Source organism: Magnolia sinica, chromosome 4, assembly GCF_029962835.1.
Source record: "Magnolia sinica isolate HGM2019 chromosome 4, MsV1, whole genome shotgun sequence".
Taxonomy (NCBI): Eukaryota; Viridiplantae; Streptophyta; class Magnoliopsida; order Magnoliales; family Magnoliaceae; genus Magnolia; species Magnolia sinica.
In genome coordinates this window covers 25,310,949-25,331,827 of record NC_080576.1, presented here as the reverse complement: position 1 = coordinate 25,331,827, position 20,879 = coordinate 25,310,949, and the positions used below count along the sequence as shown (strand labels likewise).

Sequence of the window (20,879 nt, the reverse complement as noted above, 5' to 3'; positions counted from 1 at the left end):
AAAACTCAAAAATCAGGTGGGCTAAGCGAAACGAAACACAGGGATTAAATGACCATCATTGGAAACTCAAAAAGTGCGCCATTAACACCTCTATAGCTACACTGCCTCACATGCCCACGCCCTCGCACCAAGCCCGTGACCCTGACCGAGCCCGAGCCCGTGCCTTCGCACGTCTATATCGTGTTGCAGATGGTCACTCCTTCACGACCTTACGCGAACCAGAGCGAGACGTGTGCGAGTCGCGGTGTGACAAGGTGGTTAAGGCAAATGGCCGGTTGGAAGAGAGACCGGAGGACCGAATGAGGGTCTCTCAGTATATATAGATGCTGGAATAGAGCTGATGCAGTAGAGGTGTAACTCCTCCTACAATTCATTGCAGACAATGCGGAAATTGCTGCATGTGGCTAGCCCAACAGCTAGAAACGGCTAGCCATTGTCTCACAACAATCAGCATGCAGAAGCTTAATGGCCCATGCATAACAGTCAGAAAACGGTCATAAACGGCTAGTTTTCTCCAACAGCTAGAAAACGGTCAATGGAATTAATTTCCCTAGACCATAACCCCCAGCCACCACAGCTTATATAAACAGGGCCTGGATGGGTTTCCAAATCATCTTTCAACCCAATCCAGCAGACCTATACGAATTAAGACAACCACTCCTCTCCTATACTCCAGAGTAACTCCAGCAAGACAACAAGGTTAAATCGTTGAAGAACTAGCGGTGTGGTCTAGAACGGTTCAACTAAACCAGTAGCTGAAGAATAGACTAGTGCAGTGGTCTAAATCACAACTTCTTTTCTCTTTTCTTTTTAGAAATTTTCTTTTATTGTAACTCTGCTAGACTGTGTGTAATAGAGTTCCATTAGTGGGCCGTGTTTGCTAAACGCAGACCCACATCAGGCTCATCATATCTTAGAAGTGGATTGCCTGTAACCTATCAGCATACTCAATTCACTTGAGTAGGGCAAATAACGCTTTAAGGACAGTGTCCTAGACGTGCTTCAGCCTGTCCTTATTTCAGATCCTGGATTTTTCAAATTTCATATTTAACAGAAAAAGTATTATTCTGTAAAATTTACCAACAATCCAAAGCTTAAGTGGTCCACACCATAGGAAATAGTGTGAATTGAACATCTTCCTGGGAAAAAAAAATGGGACCAAAGATTTTTGAATCAAGCTTATATTTCTTGTTTTCCCATCATCCATGTCCTTATAATCTTATGAGTGGGTTGGATGACAAATAAACATTAATGTGGGCCTTAAGAAAGTTTCAATAGTCAAAATCATTATTCCCATTGTTTCTTATGATGTGGCCCACCTCAGCTTTGGATATACTTTAGGGCCCCTTTGGTAGCAAGGATTTCGAATGCGCTGGATTCATAATCAACTTTAATCCAAAAGTAGCTAGGCATGATTATTTACATGTGTTTAAATTTAATTACTAAATCAACTTTAATAAATTTAATTAGTTAAGATATCTAATGTTTGACACATTTGTTATAATAAGTCCATTGAAATACATACTTTGCCTGAAAATGATGAAATTTAAGTCTCAGATGGGTCACAACCACAAAATCACGTCCGAGTGACTAACCAATGATTTTTAACTGTTGATTTATATAGGCAATGTTTGGACGGCGCTAATCATCGTATTAAAGTAATTATTGTGATGGAAATGATAATCTAATTATTTTGGGATATCATTAGTGGGGTCATGTGTCCAATAGATTAAAAGTCTAGTGACACACATGTTACACATGCAATTCTTGGAAAGATTTTAGAGGTAACCCCCCGCCCCAAAAAAAAATAATAAAAAATAAAAAATGGTGCCAAATGAGCCCTTAAATTTGGGTTTAACTCATAAAATGAGTTCGAAAAATGAATAGTCAATAGCGATAAACAAAATACATTTACGGTGAGCCCTATTGAGTTTCTTAACATGATAGATAAAAACGTACTAAGTAACTCAATATACAATCCAATTTCCATGAATTTATAGTTTTTAGGTATGATCTTACATTACTCATTATAGTTGCCTTGGTAAATTATAGATTTGACATTAGTTTATTTTATCCATGGTGAAAATGTGGCAGCCCACATAATGGGACAGTTAGATGTGGACCGGATCTTATGCCCCAGTTGTGGGGGTTCATGGAGATGCCCGGGACAAATTTACCCTATTCATCAATCTTGAAAGACCACAATAAGACAAGAGTTGAGAAATAAGGCAATCCAAAATTGATGTGGGCTATAACACACGTAACAGTAGGAATTGAATACCAACCGTTAAAACTAATAAGTTTTGTACAAGATATATGAAATCGTAAGAATTGAATCCCCACCATTTAAAATAATAAGTTTTGTATAGGATACACGAAATAGTATGAATTAAATGGCCACCATTGAAAATAATAAGTTTTGTATAGGATGACATTTGTACTTATAATTTAAATAAATGGTAATAATTTTATGAACGGTTTGAATGACTTGTAAATATTTTTGGATCTTCATAATTTTTAGATTACTATTTTATTATGTTTTGCACCAATAAATAGAGTAGATTTGTCACCCGCATTTCAACACAAGAAGTGCACAGGCAATCCGCATTCGGCATTGCTCAAACTTGATAGTGGCCCCACCAATACGAGGTTCATATTAATCTATTTTGTGGGTCTCACTATGTTGTATACCTTTCATCTATTCTGTTCTGTTCATCTATTTTCCTGATCATTCCAGGAATGGGCTAGAAAAATAAGACAGTCCAAAGCTCAAGTTAATCATATCATAAGAGATAATAAAGAATTGAATGTCTATTATTGTAAATTTATTAAAGAATTCAAAAGTTTTGGATCAAGCTGACATTTATATTTTTCATTCACCTGTGTTTATGTGACCTTAACAACAGCTTGGATGGCAAATAAACATTCCGGTGGGTCTTATAATTTTTTAAGGCTCAATGCTTACTCATAGTTGTTTCCTTAAGTGTGGTTCATTTGAAATTTGGAACTGTCTCATTTTTGGGATCATATTCTGAGATGAGATAGAAAAATGGATGAACGGCATGGATAAATTACACTACCTCATTGTGGGGCCCACATATCTTCTCAATGTAATATAGAGGACTGAAAGCGGTGCTGAGTTCTGCACTACGCCGTCCTCCAGTTAGAATGGTTAGATATAACCTCGAATGAATTGGCTGCTTTACCACACAGCTGTATAAATGGTGTATTGACGCCGGCAAATTTTGTAGGTCCCATTATGAGGTATGTGTTATATCCAAATTGATCATTCACTTGGTGAGCTCGTCGTAAGGATTGAATCGAAAAAATAAGACAAATCTAAAGATAAAATGGACCACACTGCAAAAAGCAGCGGGGTTAAACGTCTATCATTGAAATTCTTTCCGGAGCCAAGGAAGTTTTGGACCAATATGAAATTTATTTTTCCTCTTCATCCTGTGTTTATGACCTTAGGAACAAATTAGATGGAAAATAAACATTATGGAGGGCCTTGCGAATGTTTTAGCTTTGAAAATTATTATCCCCGCTGCTATTTTTGGCGTGTACCATTTGAGTTTTGGATATGATTCATTTTTTGTCTAATGCTCTAAAATGATCTGAAAATTTTGATGAACCGTGCGGATATAATAAATACATAATCGTGGGGCTCACGTAACTTTGATCTCTTTCATATGAACTCGCCCTCCATCTCACTGCACATAGCAGTCCGAAAAACTAAAACCCTAAAACCTCCTGAAAACAGGAGCGTCTTTCTTCTCTCCACCAGAGTCGACTTCGAAGGAAACAGAAAATGGCTCGCAGTCTAAAAAACGCCAAGAAGACTAAGCGCAAGAAGAGAGTACGTCCTCTGCGATTTACCCTTCCCTACTCTCAGTTTCCTCTTTTGCTCCTCTCCTACGCCCTTATTTTCGTATTCATTATTCCTTACCCATCTTGTTTTGTACAGACCCCGAAGACGGAAGAAGGTCCCTCCAACCCTGCCAAGGTACACAAATTTCAAAAAAGCCCTATCTTCTTTTTTTTTTTTTTTTTAAAAAAAATTTATTATTATTTTCGATTTTGCCATTTTCAGGTTTTTAATTTTGGGAATTTTGGTGAGATAGGTATGGCAACCGGGCGTAGACAAATTAGAAGAGGGAGAAGAGCTTCAATGCGATCCTTCGGCTTACAATTCTCTCCATGGCTTCCATATCGGGTGGCCCTGCTTAAGGTAGAATTTGCCCCTTCTATTTTTGAATATTTAACTTCCTGCCATTTTGTTGATTTTTTTTTTTTTTTTAAATTTTAAATTTCGCCTTTTGGTGTGTATGAAATTCGATACTGCAGCTTCGACATAGCACGTGATTCGCTGGGATTGGTACGGACGGAGTTCCCACATTCGGTGTACTGTGTTGCCGGGACTCAGGTAGGAGAGTTTGGATTGTATTTGTTTCTTATTAGTATTAGAAGATCCAATTTCTGTTGTGATTTTGATTGACTGGATACTTTTTTGAGTGGGCCTCCTAACTAGGATTGCCAGTTGATTTTTAATTCCAGGTTTTGGATGTTTGTCAACTAGTGGATTGGAATTCATTTGATTGACATGCAGGGAACAGACTTCTGCATGGCGGATGCGGATGCATGAATTTTTTAAACTACAAGCTGTAATTTGATACTAAAGCCTTATAACCATGCATTTGGATGCAGATGGGCCCCCTTTTGTGCAACCTCATGAATATTGATTGGGAAAAACCATCCCTACACCCATATTGTTTGGATAGAGACTCCAAGCCTTCTTAAAAGTCTTTAAACATCAGCCCATTGAAGTAAAAGGACTGAATTAACAATCCAAACAACAAATCCACATGCTACGGGTTTTAGCAACAACTGGTGGACTGTGTACACGACACAGTTTGCAAATCTCCTATATACACAACATGGTTTGCATATGCTTTCCAATTATTGCAATTGAATGATGTATAAACTCATTTAGTTCTAGTAAGACTTTTATTTCATTCAATACTCCATCATATATCAACTTTATGGTCTTTGTAGTAGACTATTAGATAGCACTTGATTGTAACTAATTAACCTATGTAATAGTCTGTTACATCGCACCTGTGGGAGTTTTGTTGCTTTAATTGCTGGTCCTCAGCCCGGATAAAGGAGGGTTGCGTCAGGTTGGCAGCCAACGTCAAACATTCGCCAAAACTCCCATCATGAATATGGGCTATTTGACATTCCAAACTCATGCTAGGGCATGTTATGACCCTAGATAGAATATGGCGGAAAAGAAGTCATGTAGTCAACCCAAATTTGGTCGGGACAAGGCTTAGGTGATGCTGATTATGATGATGGTCTTTGTATACCAACTTTATGCTAAACAAAGATGTACTGTTTTATTTATTTATTTATTTATGATGGTTGATATTGGGGCCTAAACAACATCTAATTGGCCCTGGTGGATCCCACAGTCCACCGGAGCCCATCTTTGATGGAAATTCTTACACGTGGGTTCCTAGTTCCACACATGACACATGGTTTGGATGCTTAAGTAGTCCTTCTGAATTCTCTGAAAGTTGTTGATAATAGATGATGTACAGTGGAACATGGTATATTGGCACATTAACAAAGCCTAGTTGATTAATGTGATCCTGCTCCTTGTGACTTCTGAGCAAGTGTATGCCTTTCCACGCTGAGGGTTTGCATTGGAAAGTATCTCTATGATGCTTTCCTATGCAAAGAGGGAGGCTGAGATATGTCGATGGATGTCCCTGCTGTTACACCCAAACACTGAGGCAGGGTTAGCAATATCTTCCCTGTTTAGACTTATTCCTAGAAGTTTGCCTTTTGGAGATTAAGCTTTTGTCTGACACTGCTTCGGAATACCTCAATACAATTCTCAGATTGACAACATGGTCTCAACATGCATCACAAAACAAGAGTTTGTCATCGGTAAACTGATGATGGGAGTCCTAAAAATTGACATTTTCAACCATGAATCTCTTAATAAGCCCCTACTCTCTCTCTTTTTAGCATACTCAGCCTTCACTATCACAACAAAGAGAAATGGGGATAAATGGTCCCCTTGACAAAGGTCCCTTGCCCCTCTAAAAAAGCCTTAATGCGACCCATTGATGAGAAGCAAGAAATCCCCTGAGCTAACGTGCTCCATCGTCCATCTTTCCACCTTACCCTGAAGTTGAGTCTCAACATATACCTTATGAATTTCCAGCCAACATGGCAGTAACCTTTCTCTTATTGAGTTTGAATATGAACTCGGCCTCTCCCAATTCTACCTTCAAGCAATTAGAGCTGCATCAAGGATTTCTCCAACGAACAAAAGCACCTTGCAAGCTCAAGGTCACACATATAAGCACCTTTTTGAGACTCAAAACCAAGACTTCTGTTAATATTTTGTTAGGACTTCTTATTGACCTTCTGGGTCTAAACTCCTTCCAAGTTTTCTGCCCCTTGTTTCGCTCCAATACTTGAGAATGCCTTCTGTCACATCCTCCTGGAACAGTTGGAAGAAAGAAACAATTGTATACCTGTCCAGTCCGGCTGCTTTGTACCTTCCTAGCTCTGAAGTTGCTGACTTTACTGCGTTCTCCCCAGTCAGACATTCTAACCAGTTTGCCTCTCCTGCTGAAATATGGACTGTCGATCTAATCTTTTCTTGATGATACGAGGTGTGGCCCTTGGATGCAACTTTCGGGCTGATTCAGTCCCCGCACAATTTAACTGTAGGTATGGGGCTATCATAATCAGCGCACAATCTCTGCCACAACTGTTAATAAACAAAGAATGTATAAACACGGCAAGTAAAATATAAAAATGGCAAGTGATGAAATCTGTTTGTAACTCAATTTTCATTAGCATAAATTTTTTTTTTTTTTTGAAAGATCACTGATTGTATTAGAAGAAAGGCAGAAAAATATACAAAAAGGGCGGGCTCGCTGAGAAGGCAGACCACCTAGGAGCCAATAAAAAGAAGATTACAACCCTTGAGGCTATCAATATTAGAAGCCCATTCTATGATCCTTCTTTTGACCTTTCGCACAACAATATCTACCGAATTGGAGACATCCAGGAAGCATCTCCCATTCCTTTCTTCCCAAACTGACCACCAAGTGGCCAAGAAAGCCAATCTCCTAACCGTCTTCCTCTGATTACCTAAACTGACTCCATGCCATGCCTTCAGGAGCCGACCTACCTGCTGTATCGTGGAGAGACCACTTAATACCGAAGAGACTAAATAACTCTGTCTAGATTAGGTCGACCGTCTCTTCGTTCAACATGCAGCAAAGACACACATTAACTAATTTCATCCCCCTTTTTTTCAAGTAGTCCACTGTAAGAACCTTTTGTTTTCCCACCAACCAACCGAATGAAACGATCTTTGGGGGGGGCCGGGTAGCTCCAAATGTGATTAGTGAAGGATTCTTGATTAGATAAGGAGTTGCTGCCCATCACCGTGTAAAAGGACTTAACCGAAAAGGAACTTGATTTATCAATCTTCCAAATCAACGTGTCGTCGCTGGTGTGATCCGGTTTGCTACTGGAGATCCGCTCAAGAAGGGCCGCATATTTTGATATCTCCCAATCATGTAAAGACCTTCTACATTGCACTTCCCAAACCAACTTTCCACCAATTAGAGAATAGCAACTGGCGACTGAGAAAGATGGGTTACTAGTTATGCGGAAAATATTTGGGTAATCTTCTTTCAAAGCTAAGTCGCCCACCTAAACGTCTTCCCAGAAACGAACTTTATCTCCTTTACCGATAACAAAACCGATGCCTTTGAGGACTTCCCTTTTCAAAGATAGAACTTCCCTCCAAAGGGTTGAGGCTCTATAAGATGAAGAGTCACTTGTCCACCATCCTCCCTCAGATATATCATACTTGCTTTTAAGTAACACGTTCCAAAGACTCCCACTTTCTGTCCCTAGTCTCCATAACCACTTCCCTAAGAGAGCCCGACTCATTCTTTTGAGGTCTCTTATCCCCACTCCCCCCTCTTGAATGTGTTTGCACACCTCTTTCTATTCTACCAAGTGAAATTTCTTTTTCTCCTCATTGTCGTACCATAGGAAGTTACGTCTTAGTTTCTCTAGGATAGCCAGAATAGATGGAGGACACTTGAACAAAGACATGAAGTACATTAGGGGATTTGAGAGAGCCGCCTTAATGAGGGTTAGCCGACCCCCTAGAGATAAATATCTACATTTCCATCTAGCAAGATACTTCTCAAATTTGACTATGACCTTATCCCATAGAGAACAAGGGGGCTTGCCAATGCACAATGGGAGACCAACAAAGGAGGTCGAGAAGCGGCCAATAGAGCAATCAAACAGGTCGGCATAAATTTTGATGTCTTCTTCCTCTAAATTCACCCCGTACGTCCTGGATTTAGACATATTGACTCTCAAACTGAATACGGCCTCATAGCAATGGATCGTAGTACGAAGATTGCTCACTTTGTCCTGACAAGCGTCACTGAATAGCAAGGTATCATCCGCAAATTGGATATGAGAGATCGGAGAGTCCATTCCCTTTATACGGAAACTGTTTAAAATTCCTTCTTTTCGACCTTTGGATAACATTCTGGATAAGGCCTTCCCTATGATAAGGAAAAGAAAAGGGGACAAAGGGTCTCCTTGCCGTAAACCCCCAGAGCTTCTGAAAAATCCTTTTTGGGGATCCATTCAACAAAACAGAGAAGTGAGCGGAGCTAATGCACTCTCCTATCCACCCTTTCCATTTGGTGCCGAAACCCATCTGTGAGAGCATATACTGAAGAAATCCCCAATCCACATGATCATAAGCCTTTTCGATGTCGAGTTTGCATATGATTCCCTTTGATCTGGATCTATGGCTGGAATCTAGGCATTCGTACACTATTAAAGCACTGTCGATGATTTGTTTACCCAGGATGAATGCATTTTGGTTTCAAGAGATTACCTTACCTATCACCTTCTTTAAGCGAGATGCCAGAACTTTAGCCAAGATCTTGTACGGCCCTCCAATTAAGCTTATCGGTCTAAACTCTTTAAAACTAACTGCCCCAGGAGTCTTAGGAATTAGCGCTATAAAAGATGCCCCAAGGCCTTTTGATAAGCGCCCTCTAACATGGAATTCTTTAAAGAAATCCATAACGACACCCTGGATGACTTCTCAGAATGTTTGAAAAAAAATGATAGGGAATACGTCCGGCCCGGGAGCCTTGTCCCCTCCCAAGTCATCGATCGCTTGCTTCACTTCTTCTACTGTAAAAGGGGCCTCTAAAGCTGTAGTGTCAGCTTCCGTCAATCTGTTTATATGCAGAAAATCCAATCCGGGTCTGTTTCAATGTTCACCTTGTAGCAATTTGCTGAAATAGGAAATAGCTTCTGCCGCAGTTTGATCTTTATCTTTGATACGAGTACCATTCACCACAATACTACTAATTTTGTTGTGTCTAGCATGGGCACTCGCAATTGAATGAAAAAATCGAGTGTTTTTATCTCCCTCTCTAATCCACTTTGACCGGGATTGTTGTCTCCAAAAAACTCATCTTCTGCCACCCTAGCTGAGAGATCTTGAATGAGTTGAATTCTTCTGGACAATTGTTCCATAAATGTAGATCCTTCTTCCACCCTTGCATCGATCGACTGGAGCTCATTTAGAATCGATTTAGCTTCCATCTCCCTTTTACCTAGAGTCTTAACTTTCCGCTGCTTTATCTTGTCCTTTAAAAGTCTCAATTTGCAGCTCAGCCTATAGCCTGCAAATCCTTCCGCTTCAAGACCACACCACCATTCTTTTATTAATTGCGAAAATCCTTCAATCTTCAACCAACAAATTTCGAACCTGAAAGGTTTGGGACCCCAATTCTGCTCAACTGCTTCTAAAATAAGTGGCCAATGATCAGACATAGTTCTAGGAAGAACTGATTGGGACACAAATGGGAAGGCCTCTGTCCACTCGGGAGAGACCAGGAATCTGTCCAGCCTGGACAGGACCGGATTTGCCCTCCCATTGGTCCAGGTATATCTGGATCCATGCAAGGGAAGGTCAACTAGCTCCTGACTTTCGATCCAGGAAGAGAAACATCGCATTGCTGGAGTGACCCTGCTGCTGTTGGTTTTTTCTTCTGCATATCTAGCAACATTGAAGTCTCTGCATATACAGCAAGGGCCCTTGAATTTGAGACTTGTGACCTGTAGTTCCTCCCAGAAATCCTTACGGTTGTCTTCAAGATTGGGACCATAAACTGCGGTAATGAGGCATTGAAAATCAGATGCCATTTCTTTTAGTACGATCGATACCGAGAAAATTCCTGTCCAGCTGTTCTCAAGAGCCCACAGAGACGATTTCCAAGCCATGAGGATACCTCTTGCACTGCCCTTTACATCTAATGTTACCCATTTTGCATCTTTAGCCTTCCACAAGGATCCCATCAAGTTGTGAGTGAAGTTTTGAATCTTAGTTTCTTGAAAACAAATCACATATGGGTTGTTTCTCCCGCAGGTGTCTTTTAGAAGGCTTTTTTTCTGCTTAAGACCCTACCCCCCTAATGTTCCAACATAAAATCTTCATAGAGAAACTGCACTGCCCTGTTTACCTGTTTTCCATGCTCTTGTGTTGGCTCCAAAGGCAGTACTGTTGTCGGAAGAAAGACTGTGAAGTTCCCTGTTACTGATCGATCTGGGAGGGTGTGTTCTAGGCGATCTTGATTCTGGCAGCGGACGACCGCGGGTCTCCACACACTGGAATAAGGCTATATAGTCTTCCAGGTAGTCCCCAAAAGATAGCCCTAGAGATCTGCCCACATGGTCGATGGCGTCTCTGATCCACTTCTTCTTCTGAATCGTGTCGATCAGTTTGGCCCTCTGTAATTCTGTTTTCACCTTTGTCAACTGATCAGGGTGTCCCAAAACGGTTACGTATTGACCGTAACGGCCGATACGTAACGGTAACGGTGGTACCCGTTACGCGATACGGGGCCGTATCGGCCGAGTCCCGTTTTTGTACACGTAACGGCCGTTACGGGCCCGTTACGGGCGTAACGGCCGTTACTGACCCGTAACGGCTGTTACGGGCCTTGGAAAAATAAAAAAAAATAAAAAAACCTTACCTTTTTCCTTTCTTTTCCTCTTCTTCTTCTCTTTCTTCTTCTTCTTCTTCTCTTTCTTCTTCTTCTTTTTCTTCTACTTCTTCTTCTTCCTCTTCTCGGCCTGCTACGGCCCTACTGCGACTGCGGCTGCGGCCTCCTCCTCCTCTTCCTTCTTCTTCTTCTTCTTCTTCTCTCTCTCTCTCTCTCTCTCTCTCTCTCTCTCCTTTTTTTTTTTTTTTTTTGCGGGCGCATGGTGGTACGTGTCACGCTGAGACGAGCACTGACACTCCTCGAGCTCCGAGTTGTACGAACGGTTCAGAGGAGATCAAAGTTTTATGGGCTCCACAGTGATGTATTTATTATATCTACACCGTTCATCTATTTTTAAATATTATTTTAGAGCATTACCTAAAAAATGAATTGTATCCAAAGATCGTCTGGACCACACCAAAAATAGCAGCGGAGATGATGATTTTCACCGTTAAATTCTTAGGCCCACCGTAACATTTATTTTCCATCCAATCTGTTCATAAGGTCAAAAAGACCTGAATGAAGAGGAAAAACAAATTTCATATTGATCTAAAAGTTCTGTGATCCCAAAAAAGTTTTCAATGATAGACGTTCAATCCCCCACTGCTTTTTGCAGTGTGGTCCACTTGATAATTAGATCTGTATTATTTTTCGTGTCAAGCCTTCAGACGATCTCGTCAAATGAATGGACGGTTTAGATATAACACATTCATCATGGGTGGGGCCCAAAAAACTTTGACATGTGTGCTACACTTCACAATTCGAGTCCCGCCTAATTTGGGCCTTTAAAAAATTGTACGAAAGACATATATTAACTTAAAATTTACCAATTAAATTATAAACTGCAATTGCTAACTCACAATGCCAAAATCAAATTATTTGAATAGTTTTAATTGTTATTTTGTGTACTCTTATTTTTTAAAATAGGGCCTTTTGATTTTTTTTCATGATTCACTATCCAATAAATGTCCACTAATCCATAAGTGGGATAATGACAATAAATTGCATGAATTTGAGGCTAATTTGGGGCGTAGATTGGTGCTCCAAGTCAGCCCGAAATTGGCAATGCTATCTACCTGAATTTAAATTCATTTTTTTAAAGAACTACTGGGAGAAAGATATTAAATTGTTAAGTATATAAATTAGATATTTAGAAAATTAAATATATACATTTTGTAGTCAAATTCAAGTTACCTGGTTCAAAAATTAATCAGACAGTTCGATACAGCTTCCCACCAAAGAGTAGACCGTTACACCACCATAAACATGTTCCAATTTATAAATGAATGCATATTTAGAATGCTTAGAATATTCCGGAATACATATTTTTTTATATTTTTTTGGCAAAAAAAAAATTACGCCGTTACGGGCCGTTACACCCCCGTATCGCCGTTACGACTCCGTATCCGTATCGGTTTTGGAGGTCACCGTTACGCCAACCGATACCGATACGGGACACCTTGCAACTGATAGACTTCCCTGTCTTTTGCTGGTGTGCCCACGAGAGCCTGCAGCGGCTCTGCATCGATAATATCGGCTCCATTTTCTTCGTTAAATAGAGTAATCAAAGCTTGCTCCAATATAATGCTTCTGGAAGAAAGAGGGGAGGACAACGGGTCGCTATGGGTATCCTGATAATCAAAATTCCATGAGCGATTGTCGCCATCTATTGGATCATCTCCCACATTTGAGTAGCATTTCGAATCGAACTTGGCCTCTGGGCCATCATCGAATACTTTAGGAGAGAGAGGATTCCGTGTCACCCAATGCAGAGCTGGGGCTACATCTTTGGTTGCTGCACCATCAGCTATAGACATAATCACTTCACTATTAACAGGCAAGAGAGGAGGTTCGACATTAGATGAATGGTTTAGATTGAGAAGGGTTGACTAATCCAGGCCGAAATCGTTTGACCGTGGATGTGTATCTGACCCAACTAACTGTTCCCGAACCTCTCTCGAAGCAGTTGCTATGGCTTCCCTCCTGCCACGTGTCGCACTCGAGCGAGGTTGTAGCTGACAGTTGGGCTCCCTCGGTATTGGCCCCCGTCGTAGGTCGCAAGTCTGCATCTCGTCCACCCACGTGGTAGAGGGCTCTTTGACTGGGTCTTGAAAGCTACCACACGTCTCTCTTCCTCGAAGCTTCAGGTGACAGCTCGTCTCCCTCGAGATCTCAACCTTCATTAGCATAATGCTATCAAAGATTGAGCATCTGGAATCGAGAAATCACCTCTCGAGTGAGACAGAAGAATCACTTCCAAGCAAAACCATTAAAATTTTCCTCCATTCATATCTATGTCCAATAGAAATGTCAACACAGGCCATTCTCTCTCCTATCTTTTTTACCTCATGTATACTCCCTTCCCTAATTAATTCAAACCCTTAAAAGCACTCACCTCCCTCCGAAATAAAACAACAAAAGAATAGATTTTCCCCAATATGCTCACTTTCCTGATTAGAATTGGGAGCCACCTTATTTTTAGGGAGGAACAAATAAATGCTTTTCCATTAAGGAGTAAAGAAGAGAACTCTGTGAAGCCCTTCTTCTTGGAAGGGGTTGGCTTCGCTTGGGCATGGTGAGAATATCTGGTTTTGTGAAGATGCTTGGGTTGGAAACTCCCTTTAAAAGCCAACTTTCCTTGGGTCTTCCACTTGGCCCTGGATCCTTCCGTAGCGGTGGCTGGTTGCTTTCCCATCATTGGGGATGCTGTTGTCTGCGAATCTCCTTGTTGAAGGTATCTTTGCGATGATAAGTGACCGAGTTTGTGGTGGGCTTCTTAATAAAGTTATTGTTGCCTTTTAAAAAACGGAGATAATTTGTGGCGCTTTCGGAGCACATTCATCTTTGCTCTCTAGTTGCTTCTGATCCGTATTAGATGGTTTGGAGGATCGACAAGTTGGGTTCCCTTTCGGTTCGGTCTCTTTATTCCATTATTCGTGAGGATTGTAGGCATGGGGGAGTTGAGAAACAGCAAGTTTGTATGACACTATGATGTTCCTCCCAAAATATCTGCCTTTGGGTGGTTGGTCGATAGGAAGAAAGTCTTAACTAGTGACAATCTTTGGAAAAGGGCAAAGGTGATCCTGAATATTTTGCCTATTGTGCATGAACGATGAGGAAATGGTCGATCATCTTTTTGTGCATTTTCCCTTCATGGAATCCATTTGGTTGGATTTGCTGTGTCATTTCAAAGTTTCTTGGTCCTTTCCGAAATTGGTGGGTGATATTTTGATCGCGTGACATGGAGTGGGCATTGGTAAAGCTAAAATGTCACTTGGATAATGGCCTTTCATGGGCCATTTGGGAAGAAAGAAATGCCAAATGTTTCAGGAATGATAGAAAGTTGGTAGAGGGATCCCTCCCAAAGGGATAGATTGCTTGTTGTCGGATGGGCTTATTGTGTGCCTAACCTTTCGGGTTGTAATTTTGATTTTCTTGGGATGTAATTGGGTCGCCATCTCAGCGCCCCTGGTTTGCTGCCTTTTCTGTTTTGTTGCTGTTTTGCTTTCAATAAATTTCGTCATCTTTCAAAAAAAAAAATTCTTAAATAAATAACCTATATTCCCAAAATAGCTTTGCCAAATCTTTCGCTTGAAACAGAGGTTACTCTATTAATCATTGGATCTCACTGCTGTGCATGGGCCCCCACCTGGTGATGTCATCTGCCAGTTGCTGCCTATCCTCCCTTCTCCCTTGCTTCTTGTGCAAATGATGTAGAAAACTTGTCTGGATCGGAAGGTTATGAAATTCTAATCGGCTCTGTTTCTAGGATCTGGTTCATCCAAGAGGCTGCCCACAAATTGGATGGTCTGCATCCATCACCAAAGTGCACCAATCAATGATTTTTTAGGGTTGATGCTGTTCATTTAATGGCCTCAGGTGCACACTGGATCCTACTCAAACCACTTATCATTTAAACTGGATGAAAATGTCTTGGTAGATTGAGCCAAGTTTCTTTCTCAAGGGTCTTGAATGTTGTAATTGTTTAATAAAAAAACACATTTCTAATGCTTTGAGGACACTTGCTTTCATCTTCAAAGGAGCCATTAATCACGAGAATGTCTCAACTGTAGTAGGAGCTGTTTGCATGAACTAGTACAAGCAAGTTGAGTTGGGTCCTGCTGTTCCTGTTTTTGTTGTTTGCCTCTCTTGACTTCTGCTTTCTTTGTGATTGCAGGCTGAGAAAGCTAGCTGGAACTATATTGGAATATTTAAGCTATGCAATATATCTGGAAAAAGGCGTGAGTTATTGCCTGCTAAATCTGTTGGTAGTGATGTTGATATGGATGATAGTGATAGCAGCAGTAGTGATGAGGAGGATGAGAATGATGGGCCTGGTGGATCTGAGCCACCTAGTTTGCAGGTAGCATTTGTTTTATAGGTCTATTTTGAGAAAATCTGCATTTTAAATGTACTACACGGGTTCACACTGTGATCTGTGTCATTGTTATTTTTTTCAACACCTAATGTCTTACACAGCATGACATCATTCTTATTCTTTTCATCACCTAATGTTTTGCAAGAAGACCTTGCTTACAGTTCTTGTCTATGTCACTGTGTAACAGCTACGCAAGGTGGCCCATGAAGGATGTGTAAACCGCATACGCTCAATGACCCAACAACCCCATATATGTGCAACATGGGCAGATAATGGTCATGTGCAGGTTGGGCTGTCTTTAGGTTATCTGGAAGTTAATGCATTTATCCCCCTTGCAACTAAAACTGATGTATCATGGATCTGACATGGTGTATCGATACGTACAACCATGGGTCCCACACATACATAATCCATATGGATTCTATACTTGCAAAAGAATCTTCTGATTTGGGTTTTATACTGCTAACTCTTTTATGCAGGTCTGGGACTTCACCTCTCATCTAAATACTCTAGCAGAGACGGAAGCAGGAATTAGCACAGGAGCAAGTTCCATATCTTCTCAGGCACCCTTAATTAAATTTAGTGGGCATAAAGACGAGGGATATGCAATAGACTGGAGCCCTGTTGCTCCTGGGAGGCTCGTCTCTGGTCTGTTTTATTATAATAATTGAGCCAAGTTCCTTTCACGAGGATCTTGAATTTTTTTTATTGCTTAATGAAAGAAAACATTTCTAATGCTTTGAAGACACTTTCATCTTCAAGGTGATTGCAAGAATTGTATTCATCTTTGGGAGCCTTGTACTGGCGGAACTTGGAAGGTTGATACAAATCCATTTATTGGACATACTGCAAGCGTTGAAGATCTGCAAGTATGTTAATTTGCCTAAAAGTCAATCTCTGCGTGTTTGTTGTATTTGCATGTTTGCTTTGTAAGTACAATACCTGTCTACTTTTGTTTGTGTAGTGGAGTCCCACGGAAGCTGACGTCTTTGCATCTTGTTCTGTGGATGGAACTATTGCGATATGGGACATCCGTGTGGGGAGATCGCCTGCAGTTTCTGTAAAGGCACATAATGCAGATGTCAATGTCATCTCATGGAACCGGTAAGAAGAGTTTTTTTTTTTTTTTAATTATTATTTAATTTCTAGTATTCCATGCCCTTGTGTTTCATTCGATCTTTGTTCTTAATAATGCCCTCACCTGCACTTTTAACTATTTTGAATAGGTTGGCTAGCTGTATGATAGCTTCTGGAAGCGATGACGGCTCATTCTCTATTCGTGATCTTCGATTGATTCAGGTATGGGTAATGTGTTTGCATTTATGAGTAAATTGCATGCTTATAATAAACAAGCCAACATTATTTCATTTATATGCTTGTGAGGATGAGTTCTTTACATGCCCAGCTTGAGTCTTAAGTTGGTTATTATACCCGCATTCCTGACCTGGTATCAAACTTGGTTTTGACAAGGCAGTGGCCCTGAAACTTCACAAAAAAAGTATATGGGCCAAAAAAAATTAGAGGATTAGTTTTTTGTTTTTTAAATCATCATCATCATAGCATTCTCCTGGTAATGTGGGTTTGGTTTTTATAAAAGTTTGATTGGCCAAAAGTTTACGATCAACTGGTCACCAGATATCAATCTTCCTCTTCTACCCAGGCTCTTGGAAACTGGCCATGGCAGAGGCCCAGGCTAACAGCACTTGCGTGCCACTGTGGTCCCAGGAACACAAGCTAATTTGTTTCATGGAGGTGCAGTTGCCAGGCAATACTGTTAGGCACAAGTCATACACATAGATGGATTGTCATGATCGACTTTTTGGCTGCACAAAATATCTAAGGAGCCAACCAGTCCATGTACCGAACACCACTACATGCCAACACAGTCATCCCCCATGCTGCATGTTAGTTATTATATGTTACCACAAAGGGACATCTTCAAATAGTTAGGGTCTCTAGCGCATGCAGTGTCAGTTGCCTGCTGAGGTACTCCAAATTTGTCCGGAAGGAAATTATGTAGTCCTTACCCTAAGTATCCAACTCATTCACAATTTTTTGAAGGATCCAGGTATCAACTGCATCATAGATTCTTACCATGATTCTAATTGTTCTTATCGAACTCTTTACTGAGTGTGATTGCCCTCCCAAGTCCCTGATCCTCTACTGCGGAGAAGCTCATCAACTGACCTCCCTGCAGCCTTGAGACTGCTGTATTCACCCTATGTAACTAGTCGTTGTAGCCATCTCTACCATCCATAACCACTGCAAGAGGTTCTCAATCTACCAATAAGAGATCTCTAATTCAGACCTTTTTGATTACTCTCACTCCACGATCTCTATATGTAAGTCTCCTATAAGCTGGATAAAATTTATTTAAGTGTTTTACATGAGGAATGATCGGATACAGCCCATTTCATTCAAAGCTAGCATGCTATTCCCTTCTCTCTCTCCCTCTCTCCATTTAATGTGTTACATGTGTATGACATCTGAGTCGTGCAAAAGGTGGACCCTGGCATTAACATCAGACTGATCTGCTCATCTGATGTGCCAGACCATTGGAATCCAATGGACAGGCAACAATCTGACCCAACAAATGGGTGTGGCCCATCTGATGAGTGGATCGGCCGATTTTCATGGCAGGTGATCTTCATGATCAGTTGCTCCTTTTGCACATGTGGATCAGATGTCCTAGATGTGATACGTTCGGACTGTGTTTGTGGTGATCATTACTCATGTTAAATGATTCTAGGCACTCTACACAGTGGCTTCCCAGCCACGCATTATCACTTGTCACCCAAATGGCACCTGCAGTTGGTCGATAATCAGTTTGATTTTTGTGTAGCATTTTTGGCCCTAGTGGAAACAAAAATGGAAATAAGGCAATTGATGAAGATTTGTCCAATGAGACACTTGATCATGATCTGTATCCTTGCATGCGGTTCAAATCTTCATTTTAGTTGATTTCAGATTTTTTTTTTTTTTCATATTTAGGACTGATTGTGTGAGGCTATAGAAATCGGCAGGATGACATGGTTTACAAGTTCATATGTTTTTACCCCAATTGTCTTTCTTTTCTTTGGTGCAGGGAGATTCACTTGTGGCTCATTTCGAATACCATAAGCACCCTATCACATCCATTGAGTGGAGCCCACATGAGCCCTCCACTTTGGCTGTTTCATCGTCAGATAATCAGCTAACGTAAGATGCTTCTTTATTCATAAATCCAATGGATTGAATGAATTCTCATTGTCTTTTACCCTTCATTCTTATTTCGTCCTTTTCCAATTACCAGGATTTGGGATCTTTCATTAGAAAGAGATGAGGAAGAAGAGGCGGAATTCAAAGCCAAAATGAAAGAGCAAGCGAATGCTCCCCAAGATTTACCACCTCAGCTTCTCTTTGTTCATCAGGTCTTTTTCTTCTCTCTCTCTCTCTCTCTCTCTCTCTCTCTCTCTCTCTCTTTTCTTTTTAAGATTTTAAGTCCTGTTAGACAATAATGATCAAGCCTGCTATCTCTACTGGTGGGAATAGGATTTTGAAATGTACTCTCATTGCATGTGTTGGCATGGCTAGTGTGTCCAATCTGGCCACATGGTGACAAAGCTCGTTCTTGGGAATTTCTTGTGAGATTTTCAAAATATAATTTTTTTTTTTGCGGGATATTATTGGGAAAATCTTGCTAACAATGTTCTCAAATCACGTATGCCATTGTATGCGACCAGCATATGCTATTTGCATATGTGATCTCATACTCGCATATGCAATCACATATTTCTCTGTTTTTATTTTTTAAATTTAAATTTAAATTTAAATTTATTTTATAATTGAAAAAAAATCTAAAAAATTAGAAAAAACTATGCCTAATTACCGCAAGTGATTGGATTGGTTTCTTTTACGTATTTCATTGTAGTTTGAGTGTTTGCGACTATTTAGACTATCTATAAATTAATTTATATATCTAATTATTTATATTATATTTACAAAAGATTTAACAAAACAATATGCGATCATGGAGTATGCCATCGGATGCTTATCGCACAAAAAGGCATGCCGTCTTAAACTATCCTAGTTCGCGTATGCCATATGTGATCCTTATGAAAAAATGGCATATGCAATCGCACATGGCAACAATGCTCGCTAAAGGTAAGAGTTATAAATACTTATTATAAATTAATACATAGTTTTAAAATTTTATATATACAATTATTAATGAGTTAAAATTCAAAATAATTTTTTCTTTAATATTGGTATATCATCACAGTAAAACTGAGAAATGTTGAAAAAGGTTATATTTTGAAAATATCACAATACCCTCACCTCTCGATAGCGTCTTTTTGTTATTTTTCATGAAAATGTCACAAGATTTTCTAAATCTCAGTGATATTTGTCAGTCTGGCCATTCATCCGGTGGACCCTGCTTTGTATCCTCCATGTCTGAAATATGGCTGGTTCAGTCATCAGGTGTGCTTAACTATCATTTTCATGTTTTTTTTCAATCACATGCGGGCCGGTTGATGAGGACTGCACCAGCCTGATTTCTGCAGCAGGGCACATTTACAGTTCGGTTTGCATGACAAGTGACCTGGATCTCACATGCATGGGAAATTTAGCCATTGCATTTCCTGTTATCATCTTCGAAGGTGTTTTTCTTTGGATGGATTGTGTAATAGATGATAGCTTCTAGATCTTGTAACTGTTATTTCCTTTATTTAACAGGGTCAGAAAGACTTGAAGGAATTGCATTGGCATGCTCAGATCCCGGGGATGCTCATATCTACTGCTGGCGATGGTTTCAACATTTTGATGCCCTCGAACGTTGAAACGACTCTTCCATCAGCCGATGATCGGTAGCTAATAGGAGGATTCACCGTCCGTTGCTTGATTCCCAAATCCAATATCGATCGGCCTATTCAGTCATTATAAAATGGTGCCAAAGCATTGGGCAAATACTCCAAGTGTTTCCCAAGACCCAGTACGCGTAGCCTCTATTGCGCAAGTTTTGACCAGATGACACCAGCATCTGCTGAGCAGTGGGATGCAAGCTTATGTTGGTGGGGTGCAATAGTTGTTTTTGTGGACCATATAAATCCTGCTTATTTGTGTTGACTGTATAAAGCCTCCCAATGATGTTTAGTATGAACGGTGCCCCAACTTTTATTAGGTCATGATGGTTATGCAATGAATAGAGTTTGTAGATTATTTGATCCATGATGATGGTTTTTCAATGTAGGAATTATAGGTGTGGCAATGTCTAGGTTGTACCCGGCCAATGGTGAATGATCTGTTTTAGCCCGTGTTGGGTAGTGCCTTTGAAAACCAATGTTTATGTTTCTCAATCTATTTATATGATTATTCATTCATTGGCCTGGTTA

The 20,879-nt window shown here is 40.3% G+C and overlaps 2 protein-coding genes across 2 annotated transcripts; one reads left to right on the top strand and one right to left on the bottom strand.

Annotated features, from left to right (window-relative positions):
- Positions 1–3,727: 3,727 nt before the first annotated feature.
- On the top strand, positions 3,728–20,867 carry LOC131242828 (protein HEAT STRESS TOLERANT DWD 1-like). Its single transcript, XM_058241730.1, has 13 exons — positions 3,728–3,859; positions 3,968–4,006; positions 4,125–4,231; positions 4,348–4,426; positions 15,307–15,492; positions 15,695–15,793; positions 15,987–16,155; positions 16,270–16,376; positions 16,472–16,611; positions 16,734–16,806; positions 18,593–18,705; positions 18,800–18,917; positions 20,224–20,867. Exons 1-13 carry the CDS (start codon positions 3,812–3,814, stop codon positions 20,356–20,358), a joined length of 1,413 nt encoding a protein of 470 aa, XP_058097713.1. The 5' UTR covers positions 3,728–3,811; the 3' UTR covers positions 20,359–20,867.
- On the bottom strand, positions 10,461–13,112 carry LOC131242829 (uncharacterized). Its single transcript, XM_058241731.1, has 2 exons — positions 12,587–13,112; positions 10,461–10,893 (listed from the first exon to the last, which is right to left on the bottom strand). Exons 1-2 carry the CDS (start codon positions 12,944–12,946, stop codon positions 10,579–10,581), a joined length of 675 nt encoding a protein of 224 aa, XP_058097714.1. The 5' UTR covers positions 12,947–13,112; the 3' UTR covers positions 10,461–10,578.
- Positions 20,868–20,879: the final 12 nt, after the last annotated feature.